The sequence below is a fragment of the Mus pahari genome, chromosome 2 (genome assembly GCF_900095145.1).
Source record: "Mus pahari chromosome 2, PAHARI_EIJ_v1.1, whole genome shotgun sequence".
NCBI lineage: Eukaryota > Metazoa > Chordata > Mammalia > Rodentia > Muridae > Mus > Mus pahari.
Genome location: NC_034591.1, coordinates 104,186,484 through 104,210,544, shown reverse-complemented (window position 1 = coordinate 104,210,544; position 24,061 = coordinate 104,186,484). Strand labels below are relative to the sequence as shown.

The following is a 24,061-nucleotide window of genomic DNA, read 5'->3' as shown; positions in this document are numbered from 1 at the left end:
GGAGTGGCTTCCTGAGTGACCAGGTGAACAAATTCATGAGCATAGCTGCCCTGGTGGGACAAACCAGCTGGGGAACACGTTGCTCTACAGGAGACTACAACGCTGAGTAGCACCCAGGCCTTGCTCTCATTGGGCTGCTCTGGACTGTTCCTATGGGCTTACAGACACAGCAGATGTCTTAGAAAGCAGGAGGCTAGCGACTCCCACTGACCTGTTCTTTTCATTTACAGATCATCAAGGAGGTCCCTCCACCCCCTGTTGAGGAGAGTGAGGTAAGTGTCCCAAGCAGGGTGCATTCGGTGGGAGGGTGGCAGAGAGAGGCAGCACTGGCTGGTTATTTAGCCCCTTGCTGAGCAGGGCTGGGCCCCTGTTGCCTGAGAAGAGGAGCCTTTGGACCTCTCCTAACTAGGATGAACAGGAGCTGAGCAACTCTGGCAGCCAGAGCTAGCTGGTTCCTCTCCACAAAGACCAATTTTAAAATGTGTACATTTGTCTGCTGTTTTTGTTTGTTTTCCTTTCAAGGATTTTGAGAGATGTTCTGGGAGCTTTTTGAGGGGATGCGTTTTTTTGGTTGTCTTTATGATGTGGTGGGACCCAGGATGTCACACAATGCTACATAAGCTCTCCATGTGAGCTGCGACCCAACCCTTCCCCGTTTTGAGGGGGAGGACAGGGTCTCATGAGGCAAAGGTTGGCTTTTTTTTTCCAATTTTTTATTAGTTATTTACTTCATTTACATTTCAAACGCTATCCTAAAAGTCCCCTATAACCTCCCCCCCCCCGTCCCCTACCCACCCACTCCCACTTCTCGGCTCCGGTGTTCCCCTGTACTGGGGCATATAAAGTTTGCAAGACCAAGGGGCCTCTCAAAGGTTGGCTTTTATATATATATATATATATATATATATATATATATATATATATATATATATATATATCTCTCCTGCCTGAACCTGCCTAACCAGTGCCCAAATCACAAACATGTCTCACCACACTCAGAATAAATGTTTTATCACTACAATAATCTGCGGTTGGAAGGGTCTAATTTTTCCTCTGAGACATTTTAGGATTCTTGTCTCACCGCAGATGTGCTTTTCCATGTATAGGCTATGGTAAATTTGCCACACTCAGCAGACAATCACTGCTTCTAAGACTGATGCCAAGGAACTCATTTTTCTTTAATTTAAAACAGTATTATGTAAAATCTGCCAGGTGGTCATGAATCCACTCCGGGGAGGGGTATGCTAATATCCTGGCTTCCCTCTCAAATCCTCTCTGTCTACAGACAAGCTCTTCCACCAACAGGGCCAGGAAAACACTGTGGTGCAGTGCAGCTCTACTAACCCAGCCGAGGTGTTAGCAGCTGATTGCTGGGTGAGAGTTCCCAGCAAATGGCTTTCATAACTTGGGGCAACTGGGACCCTGCCATTGTAGATGGCCTCAATCTGGAAACTTAGTGGGTCCAACAGGTACATGGACGAGGTTTCCAGTTCTCAACTGGGTCCCTAAAGTCTCTTTATATGCACCTCGGATACCACTGCTCAGTCCTGTCCCAGCTCAGCCTCCCTACACAGAAAGAAAGATGATTAAGTTAAAATTCCATGAGTTTCTCGTGTGCTGAACACTGTGTGAACCCCAAGAGACTTAATAGTGGCAATCAATTAAAGCACATCTCAAAGGAATGCTAACTCTCTGCCCAGAAATCAAAGGAGTAACATTACATTGCTGTGCAGAGAGGATGAGAGAAGAACTAATTCTCTCTCTCTCTCTCTCTCTCTCTCTCTCTCTCTCTCTCTCTCTCTCTCTCTCTCATTGCTGTGCAGAGAGGATGAGAGAAGAACTCCTTCTCCCTCTCCCCTCCCCATGTCTGTCTTTAACCTTCCAAGAGCAGGAACCAAGGCTGGTCCCACAGTTCTGTCTGAGTATCCCTGTGTTGTGTGCAGCTGTCTCTTAGAAACCCAAAACAGAGAGTGTCGCTCCATGACCTAGCCCCTCTGTCAGCTGGGGGTGAAATGCCCACCGCCCTCAGCGTTGTTCAGCGTGGCTCTTTCCGGTGCTTGCTCCCCATCAACCCTTAGAAGATTCTGGAGATTTGGGTGCTGGGGTACTATGGGGTCTGATGTCCTCTACATGTGGCATCTAGCTCAGGGTCCACAGACGCCGTAGGTGCACAGATACGGCTTGGATGCAAGGCTAGAGCCCAGCCAAGAAAGAACAGATAAAAGCAAGGGAAAGGAAGACATCGGGGCTTTCAGCTTCATTCAGTCTTTGTACGGAGGCTGAACTCTGACTGAAAACAGCAAACCTCATTCCTGAACTGGAATGAAGACTACGGACACTTGGGACCTGAAGGCTTGTGGGAGGCTTAAGGCAACGTCCTACTGCTGCAAAGATTACTTCAGCATGTGTGTTAGCTCCGGGGCTCCTTGGGGCCCTAGTCCCCTCCTAATGTGCTCTGGCAGGAAGAAAAGAGAAATCCCACAGAAAGAAGTAATGTAACTTAGAACATATGAAGTATTTTATATGATGCTTTGAAAATCACAGCTGGACTCTGTTCAGCCTTCTCCAATCCAGCCCCAGGCGCAGACCCCACAGAGTCCTCGAGCACAGCCCATGCCTGTGCCCTGAAAGTCCTCCTGTCAAGTGGAAGCCCCCTTTCTCCTTCTTGGTGGTCTCTGGGTGTGGCATGAAATACTTCCTCTGCATCACAGTTTAAGACCATTGGATGCTCAAAGGTTAGGAACCATCTAGTTAATCTTAACACGAGCTGCAAGTGATGGTGCAGGCTAGTAATCCCGGCACTGGGGAGGCTGAAGCAGGAGACGCCCAAGCCTGCAGTCAGCCTGGGCCGCATGGAAAGACCATGACATCATGGTGGGGGTGGCGGGAGAAGAGCACCCTGTGAGAGCAACCCCTCTGCCTGCTGTATATGTGGACAAGCTAAGTATGAACTGACCTTCGTCAGACCTATGACCATCACGTCCTGAGGGAGGCTGTCCCTGTTAGGGTCACTACTGCTGTGATGAAACACCCTGACCAAAAGCAGCTTATGGAGGAAGTTTTCCTCACCGTTCCATATAACAGTTCATCATCAAAAACAGTGGGGGCGGGCAGCTGCAGGCAGGGCCTGATGCAGAGTGCTGCTTACTGGCTTGCTCAGCCTGCTTTCTGGTGGCGTTCCAGGACCCCAGGTCAGAGGTGGCAACGCCCACAATGCACTGGGCCCTCCCCCATCAATCACTTGCTAAGAAAGTGCCCCATGGGCTTGCCTACAGCCCAATCTTAAAGAGGCGTTTTCTCCATTGAGCCTCCCTCCTCTCTGAGAGGAAAGGTGGCATGGCTTAGCTGGCATCTTAGGTACATGCAGATCTACAAACATGCAAACATGCTGGGAATGAGAGAATCCCTCCCCTGAGATCTGTCCTAGTCAGGGATAAAGGCAGAGCCTCCTAGTTTATAGATCTCTTGCCCCATCACCCCACCTGAGCACAGGAAGTTGCCCCCCTCCCCACTCAGTGCTGCCTTGACTGGACCCTGGGTTAGCGGTCTGTTTCAGTTGTGGATGAGAGACCAAGCAACCCCTCTGGAGTCTAGCGCTCTTCAGCCTGTTTCGTGGGAAACATCTGGCTTCAACAAGCAAACGCTGAATCAGAAATAAGTCACCCAAAGTAGGGCTTTGACTAAGGAAAGATTAAATGTTGCACTTTTTGGCATGCAATTAGTTAAGACATCAGGCTCTGGTTTGAGGACTTGGGATAGAGGTTGACTGCCTGGGAACAGCCACCATGCTTCCTAGAGACCTAAAATGCTGGGCCTAGGGGCTGGAGAGATGGCTCAGTGGTTAGGAGCACTGGCTGCTCTTGCAGAGGACATAAGTTTGGTTCCCAGCACCCATGTTGTGGCATACAACCACCTGTAACTACAGTTCCAGGGGACCTAACACCCTCCTCTGGCCTCTGTGGGTACTAGGCACATATGTGGTACCCATGCATGCAAACAAACGCTAATACACATAAAGCAAATGTGTTAACTAATTAATTAGTTACTTTTTTTAAAAAAATCCTAAAAAAAAAAAAAAAAAAAAACTTTGTGGCCAGCATACTGGCTAAGCAGGTCAAGGCCTGAAAGAAAGAAAAAGTGACTCCACAGAAATATCCTCTGACCTGTATATATCATCTGTGGCAAGACAGTCCTCTCCCCTACCCCCCTCACACACACACATACACAGTAATAATAATATTTTTTACAGTTTCTTTTTTTACTCATTGAACAACTCTAGACCATGCACTGTTGTATGCTGGGATAGGCAGCCTGAAATTGGCCCTAGTCCAGGAAAGGGGAAGAGGTTCCAAGTCTATATTGTATCTGAGCCCGTTAACATGTATAAGTAGGTGTGAGAGAGAGGATATTTGCTAGGCATTTAGGGCTAGCCAGACAACTGTAAGCAGAAAATAACAAAATAACCATTCTGTACTGTTTCATGTAGTCATTCAACAACCTGAGAATAAAGCCACACTATTGTAACTCCATTTCATAAGTGAGGAAACGGGGTATAATAAGGTCTAAGGTAGGCATGGCTCCATCCCTGTGCTGACAGGACACCTGAGACAGGAGACCTAAACGGGAGGAGATGACAGCTTAGTGTCAGTTACACGCTGCAGTCACACGGCTCTCTGCTGCCGTGCCAACAGGACGTCACACTGGAAGCTTTCTGACTAAGGACACAGCCAGAAAGCAGAGTGACAGGGAGGGATCAGGGCCACACTATTCCTCCACAGACACACCCCAAATGTCCTAACTTCCTCCCCATCGGCCTCCCACCCTAAAGATTTGCCCCCATTCAGCCTCGCCATGAGCTGGAAACCACAGCTTTAACACATGGGTTGGGGGGGGCACTTACCACATTCAAATTGTTGGAAATACTTCACCTAGGATTGTACAGTTTTTACGTGATAGAACTAAGACTGAACTTGAACCTGAGGGGAAAACAGAGTGCAGTCCTTTCTCGACTGAACCCTCTTGGTCAACACTGGATCCTCCAATCTTGGGGACCCCCTGTTCCTAAATAGAGGGGTCACCCCACCTAGACCCAGGAAACCTCGACAAGGCCCACGACAGCCTCTCTTAACACTGGTATGAAGATGGTCACCTAGCTCTGCCCCTGTCCCAGGCCCCAGTGCCCATGAGTTCTCCGTTGCTCTCTCCAGCCCCACATCTGCTGGCCTATCTTCTTTCATACTACATCACCACATCTCACCTTGGAGCCATAGAACCAACTGTCTCCTTAGGATGTGTGTGGGGAGACAAGAGGCAGGCAAGGAGGGCTGAGAACGGAGCTGTCTGTGGCTGGTAGTTCTTATCCAAAGGCAGAGGGATGGACGCTTGCCAGAGGCATCAATGGCGGGCCAACTCCGCTGAACAGCATGTGGCTGTCGATGGTGAACATGTGAGAGATTGTTAGATAGGAAAAGTAAGCCGTGCAAAGTGGTATAGCTTACCAGGGGCCTTCTCCCTAGTGACATCATACAAACCGTGTTCTCTCAAATATGTGCATCCAAACAGAAGTTCCAGCACAGACTAGAATTCAGTACTCGACATTACAGTACCTATTTGAAAGAAAGAAAAAAAAAAACACTCCTGAGAAAATAAATACACTGTTGACCACTGAAGAACCCAGGAGAGTCACGTGTTGACCTTCATTACTGGATGGAGACAGAGGAGACCATGCTGTGGCATGCTAAACACAACTCGGGGGGGAAAAAGGGGGAAATTTAAACCTTTTGTGGTTGTATTTACAAACAGAAGTCTTGCCAAACTATTCAGGCCTACCTATGAATTTACAGATGAGAGAGACCCTGTAGCTTATCCCAAAGGCCAGAAGAAACATTGTGGTGGGGTCTACTTCCTCAGCCCTCCAGCCTGGGCACTTCGGCTGTGTTCGTCTTCCTTCATGTCATCAGACCCACAAAGCTTACTCCTCTGTAAATATGAACAGCTGCCTTCTCTCTGCCTCTAACCCTGTGTGCATGGGGACTCCACCACAGTGGCTGGAGGGGATGAAGGCAAGGACACTCAAGTGGCTCTTGTTTGGGGTCACACAGGGTTTATCATCTGGGTTCAAGATGTTTGGGGTTCTATAATAAAGTTAGTTGGAAGGTGTGGGCTGGACTCTGCTTCCAGCATGTTCTCCCTCTGGTCTTCACAGTGAGCTAGGGAATGAAGTTCCCCTTGGTATAATCTGTTCATCTGGTTCTTCCAGTGTGTGGATATCAGAAAAAGCCAGAACAGCCCAAGCTTTGAGGGGCAGCTGATATCCAGACCAGGGGCCTCCTTCACCCTGAACCAGTAGATTCTACCAGTGCACTATGTATGTGCTGGAGTTTGGGAGGCCCAGGATCTGAACCCTCATTCCTTCTACCCACAGTTTTGCTTAATTGATCAATAGAGGTAAATGTAAGAAGCTTTGAGAAAGGAGGCTAAATTCTCTGGGGAACTGGGGCTCCACATAGGGTATGGAACTTATGAAATGTCTGGGATAATGGATAGCAGTCATGGGGGGGGGGTGTTCTCCAGGCACAGGGACCCCTGCACATTGCAACATGGGACTGTAGTACCAAAGCTGGCAACATTGGGAGAGTAAGGGCAGCATGGGATCTCAGGCTTCCTGGGAAAGCTCAGCTTGGCCTTCCTGAAGACAAACACGTCACAATGGGCCTCTGCCATCTCGGGGATGTGCTGCCTTGGTGTTGCCCAAATATCAGTCCAGTGACGTCTGGGCTGCCACAGCCTTTGAGATTAAGCATGACTTCCCCTGGTGGAAAACCTGACTCCAGCCCCAGCTGAGCACCTTCTCACACTGCTGACATCTCTTGATGATGCCCCTGGGTCCCTCTGGATTTGCTGGATGCCATCTGTGCCTCCGCTCCCCTCCCCCCTCCCCCTCCCCCTCCCCCACAAGGCTTCCCTCTTGAGGGTCTGACCTGAGTAAGAGACTGGAGGGCAGCACTTGTGCAGCTGTGGATAGAGCTGGCTCTCCCACCCGGCCTTCCACCCTCCCTGCCATCTCCTGTGGGTGCCCTGACAGAGGGTGGTGGCTCGGCCCACTCTTTTCTGCCTGCCCCCCCACCCCCCGCTGATTTCCCACAAGGCCCTGGTTCCTGCTACTTGATGCTGTGAAAGAGTTTAGCTCAGCTAATCCTTACCTCCAGGAACTATGGAGGTCACCAAAGTTTCTTTACCAAAAAAGAAAAAAAACGTCCGTGCTAGAGGTCCTCCCTCCTGGATACATCTCTGAAAGTGACTGGGGGTGGGGCGGGGAGATACCTCCTGAAGCCTCTTTTCTTTAGCTCCATGTAGAGCTGCACTCTCTGAGTCTGTTGGCTGGCAGAGAGCATGTGCTGAGCCCTGTGAGTTTACTCCACCAGCTTTTGGCCAAGTAAAAAAACACACATCAAAGGTTCTCGGCTCTCCCTGGGATTGTGCAACCCTACAGGCTCTGGTACATAAACAGGGTCCTGCTTACCGCGGGGAAACGCTGACTCTCCCTTTGCTCAGACCTTGGGCTGAGTGTTGACTTTTGTGGCCGGTGCTTGAGTTTGGAGGGGAAGCTCAGGTCAGGGACTAACGTGAGGTTCGGTGGAGCTGAGCGTATGTCTAAGCATTTCCTGTTGTGCGTCTACACCGGGGGCAAGGGCAGTAACCGTCTCTGGACGGCCTGTCTTCCTTTCTCAGGGCCCTGCACACATGAGACAGGAGGCCAAGGAAGGACAGAGATTAGAATTTTGTGTGTCATATGCATAAGTACTCAGAGTGTTTCCAAATTTGGGAAAAGTGGGGGAGGGGAGATGTGAATTGGATTCTTATGCTAAGGGGTGGGTCATCCACCAGATGGGGCATCAAGACATCAAATCAGAATGTCACCTCCACTGCTCTGAATCTGACAGCCACAAAACAGCTGGAGTAGTTGGTGTCCAATGTTTGTACTCTCAAAACTACCAAATGAAGACACTCATAAAATTCTTCCTAACACTGACCTTCTATAACACAATACTCAAGGCTGAAAGATTTATAAAGAAAATAAAACTATGTCGGACTTCGTGGCACGCACCTTTAATCCCAGCACTTGGGAGGCAGAGGCAGGCGGATTTCTGAGTTGAGGCCAACCTAGTCTACAGAGTGAGGACAGCCAGGGCTATACAGAGAAACCCTGTCTCGAAAAACCAAAAAACAAACAAACAAACAAAAGAAAACAAAATTAGTTTCTTACACCTCTGGGGATGTCCTTCTGGGAAGCCCAAGGGCCAGGGGTCTGCATCTAATGGGGCCTTTTCGGGCTTCGTCCAGGGCAGAAGCAGAAGGACAAGAAGGTTTGGCAAAGGAGAGCAATCAAGTCCCAGCTCCACCGCCACTGCTCACTTAGGACAAGGCCAGTCTTCAATAATGCACTTTGTGAGGACATAGCCCTCAGACCCAGTGACCTCCTGTCAAGCACCATCTTATAACATGGTTACATTAGGGACTTACAACTCAGGCTCCAAGTTCAGTGTCACATTCAAACAGCACCCTGCTGTGCAGGATAGGACCTGCTCCCCAGGGCCTTCCATAGACTGTTTAATACCCACTCCATGCATCAGGACAATGCACTCAGAGAGGCTGTGGGAGCTCCAAAGGCTGTGAGCATGGTGACTAAACCATGTGGTCTGAAACTGTGTGACTTGACTACCAGCTTGCTCCTGTCCACCCCACCAGAAGAGACACACACAACCTCAGGGCTTTGTCCTCATGTGTCACGATCTCTCTCGGCAGGAAGAAGACGATGATGGTTTGCCTAAGAAGAAATGGCCCACGGTAGATGCCTCTTATTACGGTGGACGCGGCGTGGGAGGCATTAAAAGAATGGAGGTAAGAGGTCTGCCATCGCACAACTTTCTGTGTGCTAGTTACCTGGCGATAGAATCCCAGAGCAAACACTGGTGGTCCGTGCTTGAGATTAGGGGAGGCGTGGCTTATGAGATACAAAGATGGGGAGGCAGAAGGGTACAGCTATTTAACTGCATGCCTGCATCTTGCCCATCTCGAGTCGGATGAGGCCATCTGCCAAACCCCCTGGGTTTCTTTTCTCGTTGGACTAAAACCCCACTTCTATATCCCACCTAGTGAGTTCAACCCCTCGTTCTCCCAGCCCATGGCTCCCCACCTCTATCACCTCTTCTGCTCCCCACTTCCCCTTTTTCCACACACCCTACCTCTGTGGCTCACACTCCTGAAAGAACAGAGGACCCAGTGGTGTGTGCCTCAGACCCTGTCCTCAGGGGCAAACCATGCAGCCCTGTAACTTTGTTCTGTGGGATTTCACTTATATTAGGTCCGCTGGGGAGAAAAGGGCTCCACAGAAGAAGGGGCGAAGTTAGAAAAGGCAAAGAACGCGCGAGTCAAGATGCCAGAGCAAGAATATGAGTTCCCAGAACCCCGAAACCTCAACAACAACATGCGCCGGCCTTCCTCCCCTCGGAAGTGGTACTCGCCTATCAAGGTGTGTCTCTACCCAGAGTCCCTCCTGTATCCCTCCTCCCAGCTGTGAGCCAATCTTCTTTCTTCTCCATCATCTCTCTTCCCCTGCCCCAACTCCAAGCCCTGATCTACTCTGGCTCCTTGGGAAGTTACAGCCATGGGAGGTGATTAATGTTCCCAAGGGTCTCTTGTCAACATGGGTGCATATGGCCTTGAGTTCGTGTGAGGGGTCAGCACTCTCCTTTATGCACTGTGACAGCCATCAGAGCCCTGGAAACTCATTGTGGAAGATCTAGACATAACCCATCCTGGCTCCTGCAGAGGTTTGCAACCAAAGGTCCCAACCGGACCCACTCCTGAGCCTCTAGTAAAAGTGTGAGAACTGATTAGTTCCCTTTCCTGCCCACACACCTTCCGACAGCCTTACCCCTCTCAATCATGGGAGCTACGTGGCAGTTTGTATCCCGTCACTGAATGTTTCCTAGCTTTAGAACAGCACTTATAAAAATCAAAACAAATGCCAGGGCTGGGAAGATGGTTGAGTCTGTAAAGTGATTGCCACATAAACAAAGATCCCTGGAGCTCACCGAGCTCACTGGACAGAGAGTCGAGCCGAATCAGTGTGCTCTGGGTTCAAAGAGACCGGATCTCAAAAAGTAAAGCAGAGCACGACTAAGGACGACACCCCAGCCGACGCTGGCCTCCACACGCACATGCACGCACTTGTAGGTGGAATTAAACTAGATTGGCAGCCGCTGTTTCTCAGCCGAGTGAGCTCAGGCTCACGGGAACTGCAGTGCAGTTTCCATTGCTGTGTTTAAAGCCTGGAGATTCTTTTTTTAGACTGAGCCTCCCTGAGGCAAAGGAGTGAACGCTGAGCTGTGGGTGAAGCACAGCTGGCGGGGGAACGGGCTGCTGCTGCTAATTCTTCTCCAGTGAGGAACGTGCGGTAGCGTGCAGACATGTGCAGACAGGAAGGAGCCGAGAGGATCCTCAGATGAGAAGACGGGGGATTTTCCTGTCCTGCCATTTTTCAGGAATCCACTTTGTGACTAACACCGCATCCTTGGTGGTAGCTGAATTTTCGTTTCTGGAATCTTCGAGGTTGGAAGGGCCTGTCGTTCCTTTCTTAACTGGAAGCTTCAGACTAGATTTTGCTAGATGAATCAGGATATGGACAAATACATTTAGAAATGTAAAAGCGTTGCCACACCTTCCTGGAATCGGCATCCACTCCATGTGTCTCGACAAGTCCCTACTATGCCAAGTACAGATACTAAATGGTGGGACTTCTCGGCCCTACATAAGCCAGGTAATGATGGGGAAAGAACGTCAGAATGAAGATCCCAGAAGACCTCCAAGAGGTCCTCAAGCCTTGTCCGTTTCCTCTGCCAGCTCAAAACCCCACTCCACCTGCTGTGCCTTAAGATTCCACCTGAGCTTTCTGTCCCATACTCTTCGCTGTCCAAGGACTTCTGGCTGCTGTGCCCCGCCCCGCCCCGCCCCTTTGAGAAAGAGTCCCACAAAGTTACATGGGGTGTCCTGGAACTCATAATCTTTCTGCCTTGGCCCCCACCTAGGTTATATGTCCGTATAGTCATGTGCCATCATACTATGATCCTGGCTCTCAGGTTTCCTTAGCCATTGTAATAAACCACACCTCTTCTCAGTGTGGTCCCCAAACCAGCAGCGTCAGCCTCACCCAGGATCTTGTTAGAAAAACACAATGAGAGGCCCCGCCCAAGGGTGGCTGTATCAGAACTCCAAGGTAGGGCCCAGCATCTGGGTTTTAAGAAGCCCAGGAGGTCACAGACAGCGTTGCCGGAGGCAGGGGTGAATCCCAGAGGACAGGAACTGGTGGTCACCTAGGTTATTGAAATGAGCAAAGAGCCTGCCTGGGGCGTGTCAGGAACCTCAGCAAGAAAACCCATGTTACTGGTCACGTCGTCCCCGATGTGAAATTTTTACCACCCAGCACACTGATGTTAAGTGAGTTGGAGTCACCTCGAAGGACACATGGAGGAAGCCCGGTGAGACTGGTGTCTCTCGCCTGGTCACAAGTCTGGTTGAGGTCATAAGCAAGCTTGCAGGGTCCTCTTACCTGGTGGAGCAGCTAATGCCAGCGCTCACATGCCCACTGCTAGGTAGGAGATGGGCGGATCGCAGTTAAGATTATCTCAGATTTACGAGCCTTCTCACTGGATTTCACCCCTTGCGGGCACCAATTATCCTTTAAAGCCTCCACTAAACAGCACGGAGCCTGGCACAGAGCGGGGACTCCGCTAGCTCCCACTGAAGAGCTGAAGTGTGAGGCGTGGCCCAGAAACCACTTCCAGGCCCCCGAACCCGTTAGACCACACATTGTCACACTCCATCCAGGAAGAGGCCGTTTGATGACACAGTTCATGAAGAGGGGCAGGAGTGCAGAAAGGACCTGAGAAATCCTGAGAAAGAGCCGATGTTCCACCAGCAGCAGTCCAGCCCTCGTGTGTTTAAAACCTACATCTCATGCTGAGCCTTTTCTAGTTAAGATGCCTGTGGGCATTAAAGGGACCTCATAAAATACTAAGTCTCACACAGCACCCTCTCTTGGTGTTGGTCACAGTTCTGCACCAACACAGGAGGCACACTGCAAATGGTGAGGCTAACAGAAAGTGAGTTAGGCTCAGAGGCCCCCCCTAGTCACCACCAGGGAATAGCAATAAGAGGAGCTGTGGTATGGGGCAGAGATTAGCATCCTTCATCCACCTCACTATGTCTCCTCATGACCCACGAACAAAAGACGACTCTGACATTTGTTTTATTATTTTTTTAATGTTATAAGATATATTTTGGTCACAATTCCTTCTCTTTCCTCTCCCTAACTTCATATTCTCTCTCTCTCTCTCTCTCTCTCTCTCTCTCTCTCTCTCTCTCTCTCTAAAAACAAGCAGTAAGACAAAAAAATTACCAAAACAAAACAAAACACACACCAATGATCGTGCAGTGTGTTTTGTGTTGGCTAATACTCCTGGGCCTTGGCCTGCCTTGGAGTGTGACTGACAGACCCAGAGGTACTCCAGTGGAGACATTTTCTGTTTCCCCCTCTCCCGACATGTATCCGTTACAGATAGCCCCTTGTTTACAGTGGAACTTTGTACCCACTGCCCCTTCTCCATGATTGGATGTTATTCTGCCTTGGACTTGCGCAGGTCCTGGTGTGCTGTCACAAGTGCTGTGAGTTCACGGGTTGTGCCCTATTGTGTCTGGCACACATATGAGCTCGCAGAGACTGTGGCTTTGACATTCTTAACTGGTTATAGATGTTCTTACACACCCTCCTCAGTTTTGCCTCTTTGTTCTTTGGACCCTTCTAGAAGGTGTATGTAGACCTAAGTCCCCCACCGCACCCTCTCTTGGTGTTTGTCACAGTTCTGCACTAACTCAGGAGGAACACTGCAAATGATAGGATTAACAAATGGTGAGCTAGGCTGAGAGGCCCCTCAGTGAGGCCGCCTGATTAGGAATACAGTCACCACAGGGGGCCAGGGAAGTCAGAAGGGGACAGAAGGGACAAATGCCCCCATTCACCCTCACCTCACTCTCAGGTCCTAGTTCCCCCATAAGCCATGGGAAGCTAGTGGTGCAGAGACAGTATGCAAAGAAGTGCAGACAGTCAGTAAGGATAGGAGGCTCCTGGAAAATGGCCAGTCTGTGCTGTGTCCATCTTCCTGTCCCACTGTGAACAGGGAGAACCTCGCACTTAGCACAAAACATTCAGCAGATCTCGGGACCATGTTGAGCTCTCCAGCAAAAGTGGCTGGAATCATATACGTGGTGCAATGGGTATCCACCATCTTCCTTCTTTCCAGAGAGCTGAGAAGCAGGTGGGCATGCTTGATAAGCAGCCCAGCAGGAGCTGAGGGGAAAGGGTTACAGTGGGCCCCTCTTGTCCCTGCATCCATCGTACCCCATGCTATATTAGGACACTGACCACACCAACCACACTCCCCACCCCACCCCCTCCTCGCTCCAGGCTCACGATGGGGGAATTTCCCCTGATATTTAGCTTCATTTTCCTTTGCTTGGTTTTTGCTTCCCCGATTTACAGCACCCGGTGCTTCTCATTAAACAGAACTGATCATTGCAGACAAGTTAAGTCATGCCCAAATACATGGCCACCAGCCAGATTAAAACTAGGACTGACTGCAGACTTCGGAGAAACTACCCATCCCTTTTCCCAGTAGCTTCTCCACATGTCAGGGAGTGAGAGAAATGGCAGCTAAAGGTCCAAGCCAGGACCTGCCTTGAAATACAGACAGGCTGCTCCCTGCAAATGGCAGACTGTGAGCAACAAGGTTGTGAATTAAACTACCATGGATTTCAAAGAGTCTGTATTTCCATTAAACTACCATGTATTTCCAGATTTCTGTCCAGAACAATGCTATAAATGGAGCTATCTTCAAGTTTCCATCTCAGAGCTGAATCCATGAGCTAGGATAGATGATCCCAAAGAACCCCAAAATGAGAGAAGAGACACGCCCTGCTCGAGGGTGCTTTGCATGGGGATCCGCTAGGCCTCACCATTAGACAGGTGAAGCTGCATAAACCTTCACCTCTCTTCGTGCACTTAAGTTATGGCTTGAAGCAGAGAGAGGTATGGTGTGGGAGCCTGGCGCTGGTAAATCTCCCGTTTTATAGTCAAGCTGTGTCAACTTCATATGGAAGAAGCTATTTTTAAATGCCAGCTAACACACCCTGGCTGGGATGCTGGGTTTGTGGTGGAATCTTCGTCATAGCTTCACAGAAGCAGCTGGCATTTTGCCTGGGGAATGAAGGAAGACCAGAGTCTAAAGTACATATTGTATACAGGCTGTGCCTGATGGACAGACACCCTAATGTGACAGGGACAGTGCCTCTACACACACACACACACACACACACACACACACACACACCACGCACACATGCATGCACGCACGCACCAGGTCTTAGGGAAGGAATCTTCATGAACAAGCAGAAAGCTTTAAGTAACAGGTTTCTGCTGTGTCTGGGCTCTGAGAACATCTGTCAGGAACTCAGCTGACCATAAAGGGTTTTGGTTTTGTTTTTCACTTAATTTTTAAAATGTATTATTGAGTGTGAGGGCAAGCACAATAGGGAGAGGGACACATGTTACAGCTTACATGTGGAGGTCAGGACAGCTCTGTGGAGTCGGTCGATTCTCTCCCTCCTCCTTTATGTCGGTTCTCGGGATCAAACTCAAGTCACCATTTGCACAGCAAGCACCAGGGCCAGCCGAGTCATTCCACTGGCCCTGGAGCTAACGTCTGCCCTTAGCCAGTTGAGACCACTCTCTTCCCTAATGCTTCCTTCAACTCCCGCCTTGGAAGCTGCCTGATGCAGGCTTAGGAGGAGGCAAAGGCAGTTACCCACATTGCTTGTGCCACAAATGGAGGGCTCACCTGAGGGACAGTCAGAATTCAGGACGCTGAAGAGAAAATGGAGTAAGATTGTCTCACCTTGTCCAGAAAAGCTAGAGATAGCAGCTCACCTGGGTGAGACACTTCACACCTCGGGCTGGGTTCCAAGAACAACCATGGAAAGTAGAACTCCCCCAGTACACACACACACACACACACACACGCACGCACACACCAACACATACACACACCAACACACACTCATACACACACAAACACACAACCAACACATACACACACAAACACCACCAACCATTACCCATACAGACACATGCACATCCCAACAGACAGCACACACTCGCACATACTACCACCCCACATATATACCCTACACACACACACACACCACTTACAAACCAGGCACCAAGAGGTTAGAGAATTTGCTTGAGTGCACACTGCTGGTAAGACGGCCTGAGATTTATTTTATTAACCATTATGTATCCATACATAGGGATGGATCTTACATCTGACCACAGGGAATGTTCCATGGACTAAGTGACAGGGAACAAGAGCCAGGGCTTTGGAAATAGTGGAATAGGAAGAAATGTCAGGTGAGCTGGGACCTAAGACCCTAAACATGGCTGAAGCTGGACATGAAGCAGCATGGAGAGAGGGTGACCCTCTGGTGTGTGGGTTACACCTCCATGAACTAAGACAGAGTGTAAGGAAGGATACATGTGGGTAAAAGAGAGCTCATTTGGTTTACCATGCTTGTTCTTAATGCCTGTTACGTCAACATCATAATTAGAAGCTAGACGTTTATCCCATGCTCTGGTCTGGACCTAAAGAGGTCACGCCATGCCTGGATCTTGTCCTCCAGAGAGGCCCAAGATGAAGCCAGATGCGTGAATCATAAGACCACATGGGGAGTCAGGCCAGGCGCTACACAGATGGAGCCAATGGAGCTTTGTGCCCAAATCAAGCACAGGCAGAGGGGAAGGGGCAAAGAAGCAGAGAAGAAGGAGACAGGCCAACCCTGACAGAGCTCAGTGCATCTCCAGAATACGGAGGGCCATCAAGATGTCCTATGTGGCTCTAAGATCCATTCTGAGGGAATGACAGGGTCCAGAGCACAGCTTGTGTGTGATGAAGAAGAATGTAATTTTGGCTTGGGAAGGAGGTAGTGGAAGAGCACGTGCTTGTGGATGTCCATACGTTGGAGACACTCTGCCTCACACCTTCCCAGCCTTGTTCCCCTTCCCCAACTGTCATTTTAATGACTACTTTGGTAACAGATAGCATGTGGTGAATATTTTTCTGAAATGAGGAGATAACTTCAAGCTAACTTAATGTATCGAGGAGTCAGTATTATTAACCCCCAATTTAAGAAGAGCCTGAATTCAGGAGTTGAAAAACTTCTGTGCTGCAAGCTGGCGACAAGACAGCCCAGCTACAGCTTCTCTGGGACAGTGAGAGTTCTCTGCTTAGGTTCTGTGTGGTCACCTGCTCCACCAAGGAGCAGAATTCGCTTTCTCCTGGGGCTGCTTGTGCAAGCAGCACTTTGCTATGCGCATAGCTGAGCTAATTTCTTCAAAAGCCTTTCTTCAATAGCCAAATTTTCTTCAAGCCTCAAGTCATTGTTCCTCATTTATCCAGGGCTCAAGTGTCTAGCAAATAAGGCAAGATGGGTGGGCTGATTTACAAGCCAAATATTAAGAGCCCCTCCCTCCTGGAAATAAAGAGAAGCATTCACCCACCTAATATCCTGAGCTGTAAGGGCTCGTCCCATAAGAACCTTCGAGGAAACAGTTAGCTGACACTTAGCATTGCCTCATGCAGAAAACTACGCCGAATATAACACCCGCTCTGTCCACCAGCAACGCTAAACTCATTTCAGAATATTTCCAAAGGCTTTTGTAGGTCTTTGTAACAGGAGATGAGGAACTCAGCACTTGGCAAGGTCACAGTTAACCCACCAGAGCTTAGGTGACAGCTGGCCACTGTTCCAGAGCTTGGTTTTTCAGGTGTGTGTTTGACCCGCCAGAGAGTGACTTCAGAACCCAGGGTTCTCTGGCACGATCAGTGCTGCCCCCATAGTGCGTCTGTAGTGAGGCTGAGCTCTGCAGACATCCACGTCTTCCCATCACTGTCCTCCAGGACACCCCACACACTCCTGCAGTGGAATATACCCAGCTCCCTTGGACGGAGCACACTTCACGTGAGAGGTCTGTTCTCAGCTCTTATATTAGACTGTACCTCTTGCATTAGAGAGTGGAGAGTCCCTAATCCACATTCACCAAGTCACCAGATCTGTGCTTCTAACATGATGGGAGAGACCTGGGGGAAAGATGGGGGAAAGTTATTTCTACAGTGCCTGTCCGCCAGCTTGGTTTTATGTGTAATCTTCTTGCATTTCTTTTATTTCAGGGAAAACTCGATGCCTTGTGGGTTCTGCTGAGGAAAGGATACGATCGAGTGTCCGTGATGAGACCACAGCCAGGAGACACGGTAGGATGCGCCAATGGTCACATAATCAGACACACACACACACACACACACACACACACACACTTCTTTCTCATTCCCTCTGTTTTAGTAGTACCTGAATAACTACTCGTATACAACTCCAGACGTTATTTCCTGTGGTGACAAATCAGATAGCAGTTTTTAAAATCCTGGTTGTTGTCGGACCTTGTGTTTCGATTTGCTTCTCTGAAAAGGGCTCTGTCAGAAATACACTGGTGTTAGCTGCCTACAACTTGAGCTTTTCTGTCCAGGGTGTGGTGAGTGGCAGGTTCAGCTAGGCTCTGCTGCCGGCAGGCTCCTGAGGGAAGTCTCTGGCCCTGATCCACATAGACCACCGGAGAGACCCAGAGCCAGCAGGACAGGGGAAGCATAAAGGCAGCAGAGAGCTCCAGCCAACTGGCCAGGCCTCTAAGGGGGCTTCTGCTCTTACGGGAGTTTGAGGATCTATCAGATGCTGACACTGGCTTTGCAGGGGTCACACAGGTGGGGCCACCTAGAAACCAGGAAGCCACTTTGTAAATGGGGACAAGGGACGGCGAGTAGCATCCCTTCTTAGGAGAGGAGGTTTCTCATCCACAGGTGAGAGAGCCAGGCTCAGAACAAAATCCTCCCTCAGCTTCCAGCAACCTGCGTCTTCCTCGGAAACCTGATCCATTTACCAAAACACAAAATATAGGTTTCTCATTTAGGAGAGTCCAGCAGACTTGAGCTTGAAGTTATTTCCTTCCTGTTTAGAAACCTTGAGGTAAACCCCTATCCTCTTTGTTTCACCCTTGTAAATTTGATCATGGTAACCACGTCTTGGTACAGCTGGCAGGTAATGGGAGTACCTTGTCTTAGTTGCCTTTCCTGTTGCTGTGATAAAGTCCCAAGAAAAGCAACTTCGTGTTGAGGCTGGAGAGGTGGCTCAGCAGTTACAGCCCAGGCTCTTGCAGGGAACCCTCATGGCTGCCCATAGCACCTGTAACACTGATACCTTCTTCTGGCCTTCATGGGTACCAGGCACACAAGTGCCACAGGTACATGCATGCAGGCAGAACACCCACACATATTGAAATGGTTGTGAGCCACCCTGTGGTTGCTGGGAATTGAACTCAGGACCTCTGGAAGAGCAGTCGGTGCTCTTAACCGCTGAGCCATCTCTCCAGCCCCCAAAAGGACGTATTCTAACTCACAGTTTGATATTAAAACCCAGCATGGTGAGGGAGTCACAGCAGATTGAGGCAGCTCTCGTCCTCAGTCCAGAAGCAGAGAGTGATGGATGCTAGAGTTCAGCTCACCAGATCCTTTTTGTGCAGGACCCAGGGAACTGTGCTGCTCACCTTTAACGCAGATCTTCCCACCTCAACCTATTCACCAAAGCCTTCACAGTGACAGAGGCTAAGAAACCCCCACAGGTGTGAAAGCCCCCACAGGTGTGCCTGAGGCTAAGAAACCCCCACAGGTGTGAAAACCCCCACAGGTGTGCCTGAGGCTAAGAAACCCCCACAGGTGTACCTGAAGCTAAGGAACCCCCACAGGTGTAGAACCCTCCCCCAGGTGTGAAACCCCCCACAGGTATGTCTGAAACTAAGAATCCCCCTCAGGTGTGCCTGAGGCTAAGAACCTCCCTCCGAGGTGTGCCTGGGAGAGCTCTAGGACAGAAAGGTCCTCTGTAGGCAAGGCCTACCCTGCTTTGTTTTGCTTAACCTCAGGACATTCAGAGGCACAGTGATGACTGTACAAGATTTATGGGGTTGACCACTTTTTCCATCAACTCAAAGTCACTCTGACCAGCCATGTGCCTGTGAACCAGAGTCACAGGTTCCGAATTTTCCTCTAAAGCAAAACAAAAATAAAAGTCACCTAATTACGGTCTCAGCCATACCCTGAGCTACTTCAGAGTGTAGAACTCATGGAGTCTGGCAGCTCCCCACTCCTCCCCCATCCACCTCCAGGCTCCTCCAGTCAACACACCTTGAAAGACAGACAGATGTAGGCCCACCAGTGCCAGGGCTATGGAAACTTGAGCCCAATGCCTCAACTCGGACTGAACCCCAAAGGACAAACATGGCTGCTTCCCCGCCTGATCGATCCCCTCTTTCAATCCTGGGGAGACTCATAGTCCATGGTTCCTTGAATCCTGCCAGAAAATCCCTAGGTCAGTGTAAAAGAGAACCATCTAGATAGGAAACGAGTGACCCAAAGGACCCTAACATTTTAAAGTTCACTATGCAGGTATTCCCTGCTTCCAGGAAGTAGCCACTGGGGTGCCCTTTCTAAAATAAAGCTTTCAATGTGTTCTTGATTTCTGACTTGCAACAGTGTGTGGGAGCAGGGGCGTCTTGGATTGGCTGAGGAAAGCCTCCCTTTCTAGTCCATCCACCACTTGCCTGCATTGTCTGGCCAGCTCCAGATGCCAGGCACCTGGGACTCACTGAGTCCTAAACACGCTAGGACCTTTGCCGTCTCTGCATCTTCCAACAGTCCTCTTCTCTACTTGCAATGCCTTCCTCCCTTTCCACTTAACAAACCTCCGTGAGCTTGGCATCAGAATCTACCAACTCGGTGGTGACCCTATCAACACAAAACCCGTGCTCCCAACGTGGTGAGGCCAAAGCAGAACTGTGTGATACACGGGACAGTAACAGGTCCCTTGCACACTTTGGAGAATGTCCCCAAGGCTTCTTGCGCATATGGGCAGCTCAGATTTCAGGGACTTTGATAATTTTTCAAAGGCAAATGGTTGAAGGAATTCAGAATGTTTAGCCTTAGGGAAAAAAACCTTAAGGCTAGTGAGAGCTGGTCAGTGTCTAGTTCTCAGACTTTGTGCTGTTTCCCCACTTACGAAACCTGTGTCAAGTCCCCTCACCATTTTCAAGGAGCTCCATCCCATTAAGGGTCCTGGGCTGCAATTACCTTTAACGAAGGCTGTGCCATCTTTCACTGTGTATTTCTCCTTTGGGGATACTTATTCCCAGATTACTATTATTATATCAATGTATTAATATAATTATAATATATAAGACTGGAATATAATGTTCCTTTGGCTAAGTGTCCATCTCTCTACCAGATCTTTGTATGAAGAATACTGAGGCTGTCATAGGCATTTCCAAGTCACAGTTCTAAACATTTCCATGAATTTACCTTCTTATCATCGTCTTTAGCAAATCCATGGGACTCAGGAAAGTCCACTACTTGTTATGAGCTCATGGTGGGACAATTTTGTGATGTTACTTTTCTCTATCTTCAATTATTTATGTGTGTTTTGACCCACTTTGAGGATTTATTTTATTTTTAATTAATGTATATTTGTGGGGGTGGGGGAATATCTGTATGTGGGTTGGAGTGCTCATAAAGTGGCATCAGATCTCCTGGAGCTGCCTGGCACAGATGCTGGGAACTGAACCCAGGTCCTCTGCAAACCACTGAGCCATCTCTTTGGCACTATTGGCACTGTTCTATTGAATGTTCTAAGGTTGACTTTTCCAAAGATGCTTCCTTAAGTAACATTAACTAGGGTTACCATACAAGAGAAAAGCAAGGCACCTGAGCAGGCCAAGGCCCAGCAGAACTGGGCCTTCAGATGGCAGGTCAGTAGTTCTCAAACATGGGCTTCCCAGTCACTCTGCAAGTCTAACAGGTTGCTGGGCCACACTTCAGAAATTCTAGCTCAGTCACTGTGGGCCAGACATTAACATTTCCAAAGTGATTCTGCATGGCATTAATGCTACAGAGCTGGGGTCCACACTTAGAGCCAGTGAGACTACTGCGTTCAGTGCCGCCAGAGTCCCCCAAACCCTGAGAGCTTGATTTATACAATGTTCCTATTCATACCTGACCCTGAGTCATTGCCTCCTGAGTTTCCCTTTGACCTACTGATCCAGTAGCCGAATACCTTATCTAGCTTCATAAGAAATAACAATAATAAGCCTTGGGCCACTGTCTCCCTAGTTGGAGACTGTGAGCCCAGATTGCTCATTTCAAACACATTGTTAGGTAGGAAACGTGGTTAACACGGAGATCAGAGTCTCTGGCTCCGACCACTAAGGCATAGTCCTGTCTCAGTGATTCTTGAATTGCTCTGACTGAGGTCTGGGCTCCCTGAGAGGTTCTAACAGGCAGCCAGAGCTGAGACCGAGTGAACCGGTTCCACACCCGTGTCATCTCTTTTCTTTCTGGAATAATTCCAAAAATCTAAGAGCAAGCATCCTAGGTATCCAGGAAGTGGGAAAGTCACAGTGTCCTTCAATCTCTGTGCCTCTTTCCTCCCAGGAAGGGATGGAGAGTCTAGATTCTGGCTGCTGATGTTGTGATTGTTTGGGTAAGGAGGACAGCCCCCACCTTATGTCTCTCGGTGGATAAACGTCTGTGTCTTTCCACAGCCTAAGCCCTCCCTGTCTATCTGCCTCAGCATGAACTCCAGTCCCTGGCACGTTCCTGGATGACCCATGGAGCTAGACCTTTGTTTTGTTTTGAGCTCCTCGGTTGCTCTCAGATCTGGCATCCGTGGGCTGGTACATTCCATCACTCTCTGCACACAACATACTCTGAGCTTGTTTTGAAGACTGGGGATTCCTTGCAATCAGAAGAGATCCCAGGAAACGCACATGTAAATTCATGTAAACACTGTCTGCCACTCATCTGAAACCCAGGTCTGGTGGTTGAGCAATCTGAACTACAGCTCCGGGGCGGACTTCTGCACAGCTGTTTGCAGCAGAGACCAAGGCTGGTTTTGTGGGCATTGTGTTGTCACCGAGAATAGAATGGGCTGAGCAGGTTGTTCCCCAGGAGAGTGTCCTCAGCCTGCTCCCTCCGAAGTGAATGAGTTGCCTGTAGCTGCTTGTAGTGTGTACAGACATGGGGCTGCTTGCCTGCTTCCACCTCATCTCTTTAATATCCTTTCCTTCACTTCTGGTTTCTAATGCTCTCTGGGGCTCCTCTCTCTCAGTCTAACATCTTCTGCACTTCCACTCAGGACCTATTTCTGGGGTGGGCACTTATAATGTCCAGCAGAGCAGCACTTCCTTCTGGCATCTGAGGTTTGGTGTATGGTCACTGCTCTAATTAAAAATGGTTACAAGAGCACAGAGCTACTCATGGTGATACAGGGTACCTGTGACATCCATTCACAGGGCAGAAGCCACAGCTCAGGACAGGGGCTCACCTCTCTGCAGACACAGCTGGAAAGAAGTGGATCTGAAGAATGAGTTTAGGGCTTCCAGATTTGACCATCCCCCAGGGGTAGAGAAGGCATGTTTCTTCCTCTCTCAGCAGTGAAGCCCCTCTGTGAGTTGAGCCCTAGGTACTGCTGGGTATTCTGTGACAAGCACTGAGAAGAGAGTAGAGACAAACAGGCAGGTAGGTCTCCAAGCACAGACTAGTGTTTTAAAAAAAAAAAAAAATGGCTCTGGGATGTGGCTGAACCTCCCATCACGGCATCTTGTATGCTATAGAGTCCAAAATGACTGCTTAAAGTGACATCTGACCTCAGAGGGGGCGTGAGAGAGATACTGAGGCAAAGAACTTCGAGTAAGACTTCTCAGAGCTGTCCGGTGGAGTGGCGGTTAGTGACACATGTGGGGTAGCGATCACAGGACCCCACCCAGGGACAGTGCCAATTCCCTGGTGACATAAGTTACATTCATAATTGTATTTAAGGGAGGGCACACTCTGATATGAACACAGAGACAGAGATGACAGTAAGAACTGATTCTGAATGCAGGAGACACTGACAGTTACTGGCTTGGTAGCCACACTATATGGAAAACAGGGCCAGTGGCCAGGACTCCAGGTGATGGTCCAAGTGGCAGCTCTGACTCTGAGTTACAGGAAGAAGAGCATTAGTGGGGTGGGCAGAGGTGGGTGCTAGAGTCGTGGTGGGGGTTGTAGGTGTGAAAGGTGTTTAGCTCAGGAACTTAAGAAGTTCAAGGCTGTGGAGGGAGAGACATCCACGCCTCACCCCTGCCCTAACCATGTGGGAGACCAAGCAGATATGAGGAGAAATAGGTTAAACCTAGAATCCCCAGGGTCAGTCACATCCTTTAGTGGGATGGAGAAAGGAAAGGAGAGGGATTGGGAAAACTAAGGAGAGCCAGAGGAGAGGTGGTGACATATAATTCCTATCTGTCTGTCTGTCTGTCTGTCTATCTATATTTCTAAAATAATCCATTTTAAAACTTTTTCTATGAATTATTTTCCTACTTTCAAAGCAGTAATAATGAAAAGAATCATACTATCTGGCTGTAGTGGAGCACACCTTTAATCCCAACACTTGGAAGGCAGAGGTAGGCAGATCTCTGTGAGTTGGAGGCCAGCATGTTCTACAGAGTGAATACCAGAACAGCCGGAGCTACAAAGTGAGACTCTGTTTCAAAACAACAACAACAAAAGCAAAAGGAATCTTGTCTATGCGAGGTCCAGTTTTTCTTGCACAATAGGCAACATTGTACGTTGCCTGTGACTAAACAGACACGTCTTGAGACTTGGTGGCTGTCTAACACTAGGCTTAGGTACTAACATCTCTGAAACAAAATCCAAGAGCGGGTAGCTCTTGACTCTTATAAACTTCTGTGAGAAATGGGTCATCTAAGAAAAAGGAAAAAATGCAAATTATGGGAACTGTTCCTAGAGGGCATGGTTTA

General features: G+C 49.1%; 1 protein-coding gene across 1 annotated transcript in view; it reads left to right on the top strand.

Moving 5' to 3' along the window:
• Nucleotides 1-24,061, top strand: part of Antxr1 (ANTXR cell adhesion molecule 1) — a 196,246-nt gene that overhangs the window by 135,933 nt on the left and 36,252 nt on the right. Inside the window, exons 14-17 of the mRNA XM_029535282.1 lie at nucleotides 231-272; nucleotides 8,806-8,901; nucleotides 9,365-9,532; nucleotides 17,340-17,420. Coding sequence (XP_029391142.1) covers nucleotides 231-272; nucleotides 8,806-8,901; nucleotides 9,365-9,532; nucleotides 17,340-17,420 — 387 coding nt within the window. The remainder of the gene's footprint in view (nucleotides 1-230; nucleotides 273-8,805; nucleotides 8,902-9,364; nucleotides 9,533-17,339; nucleotides 17,421-24,061) is intronic.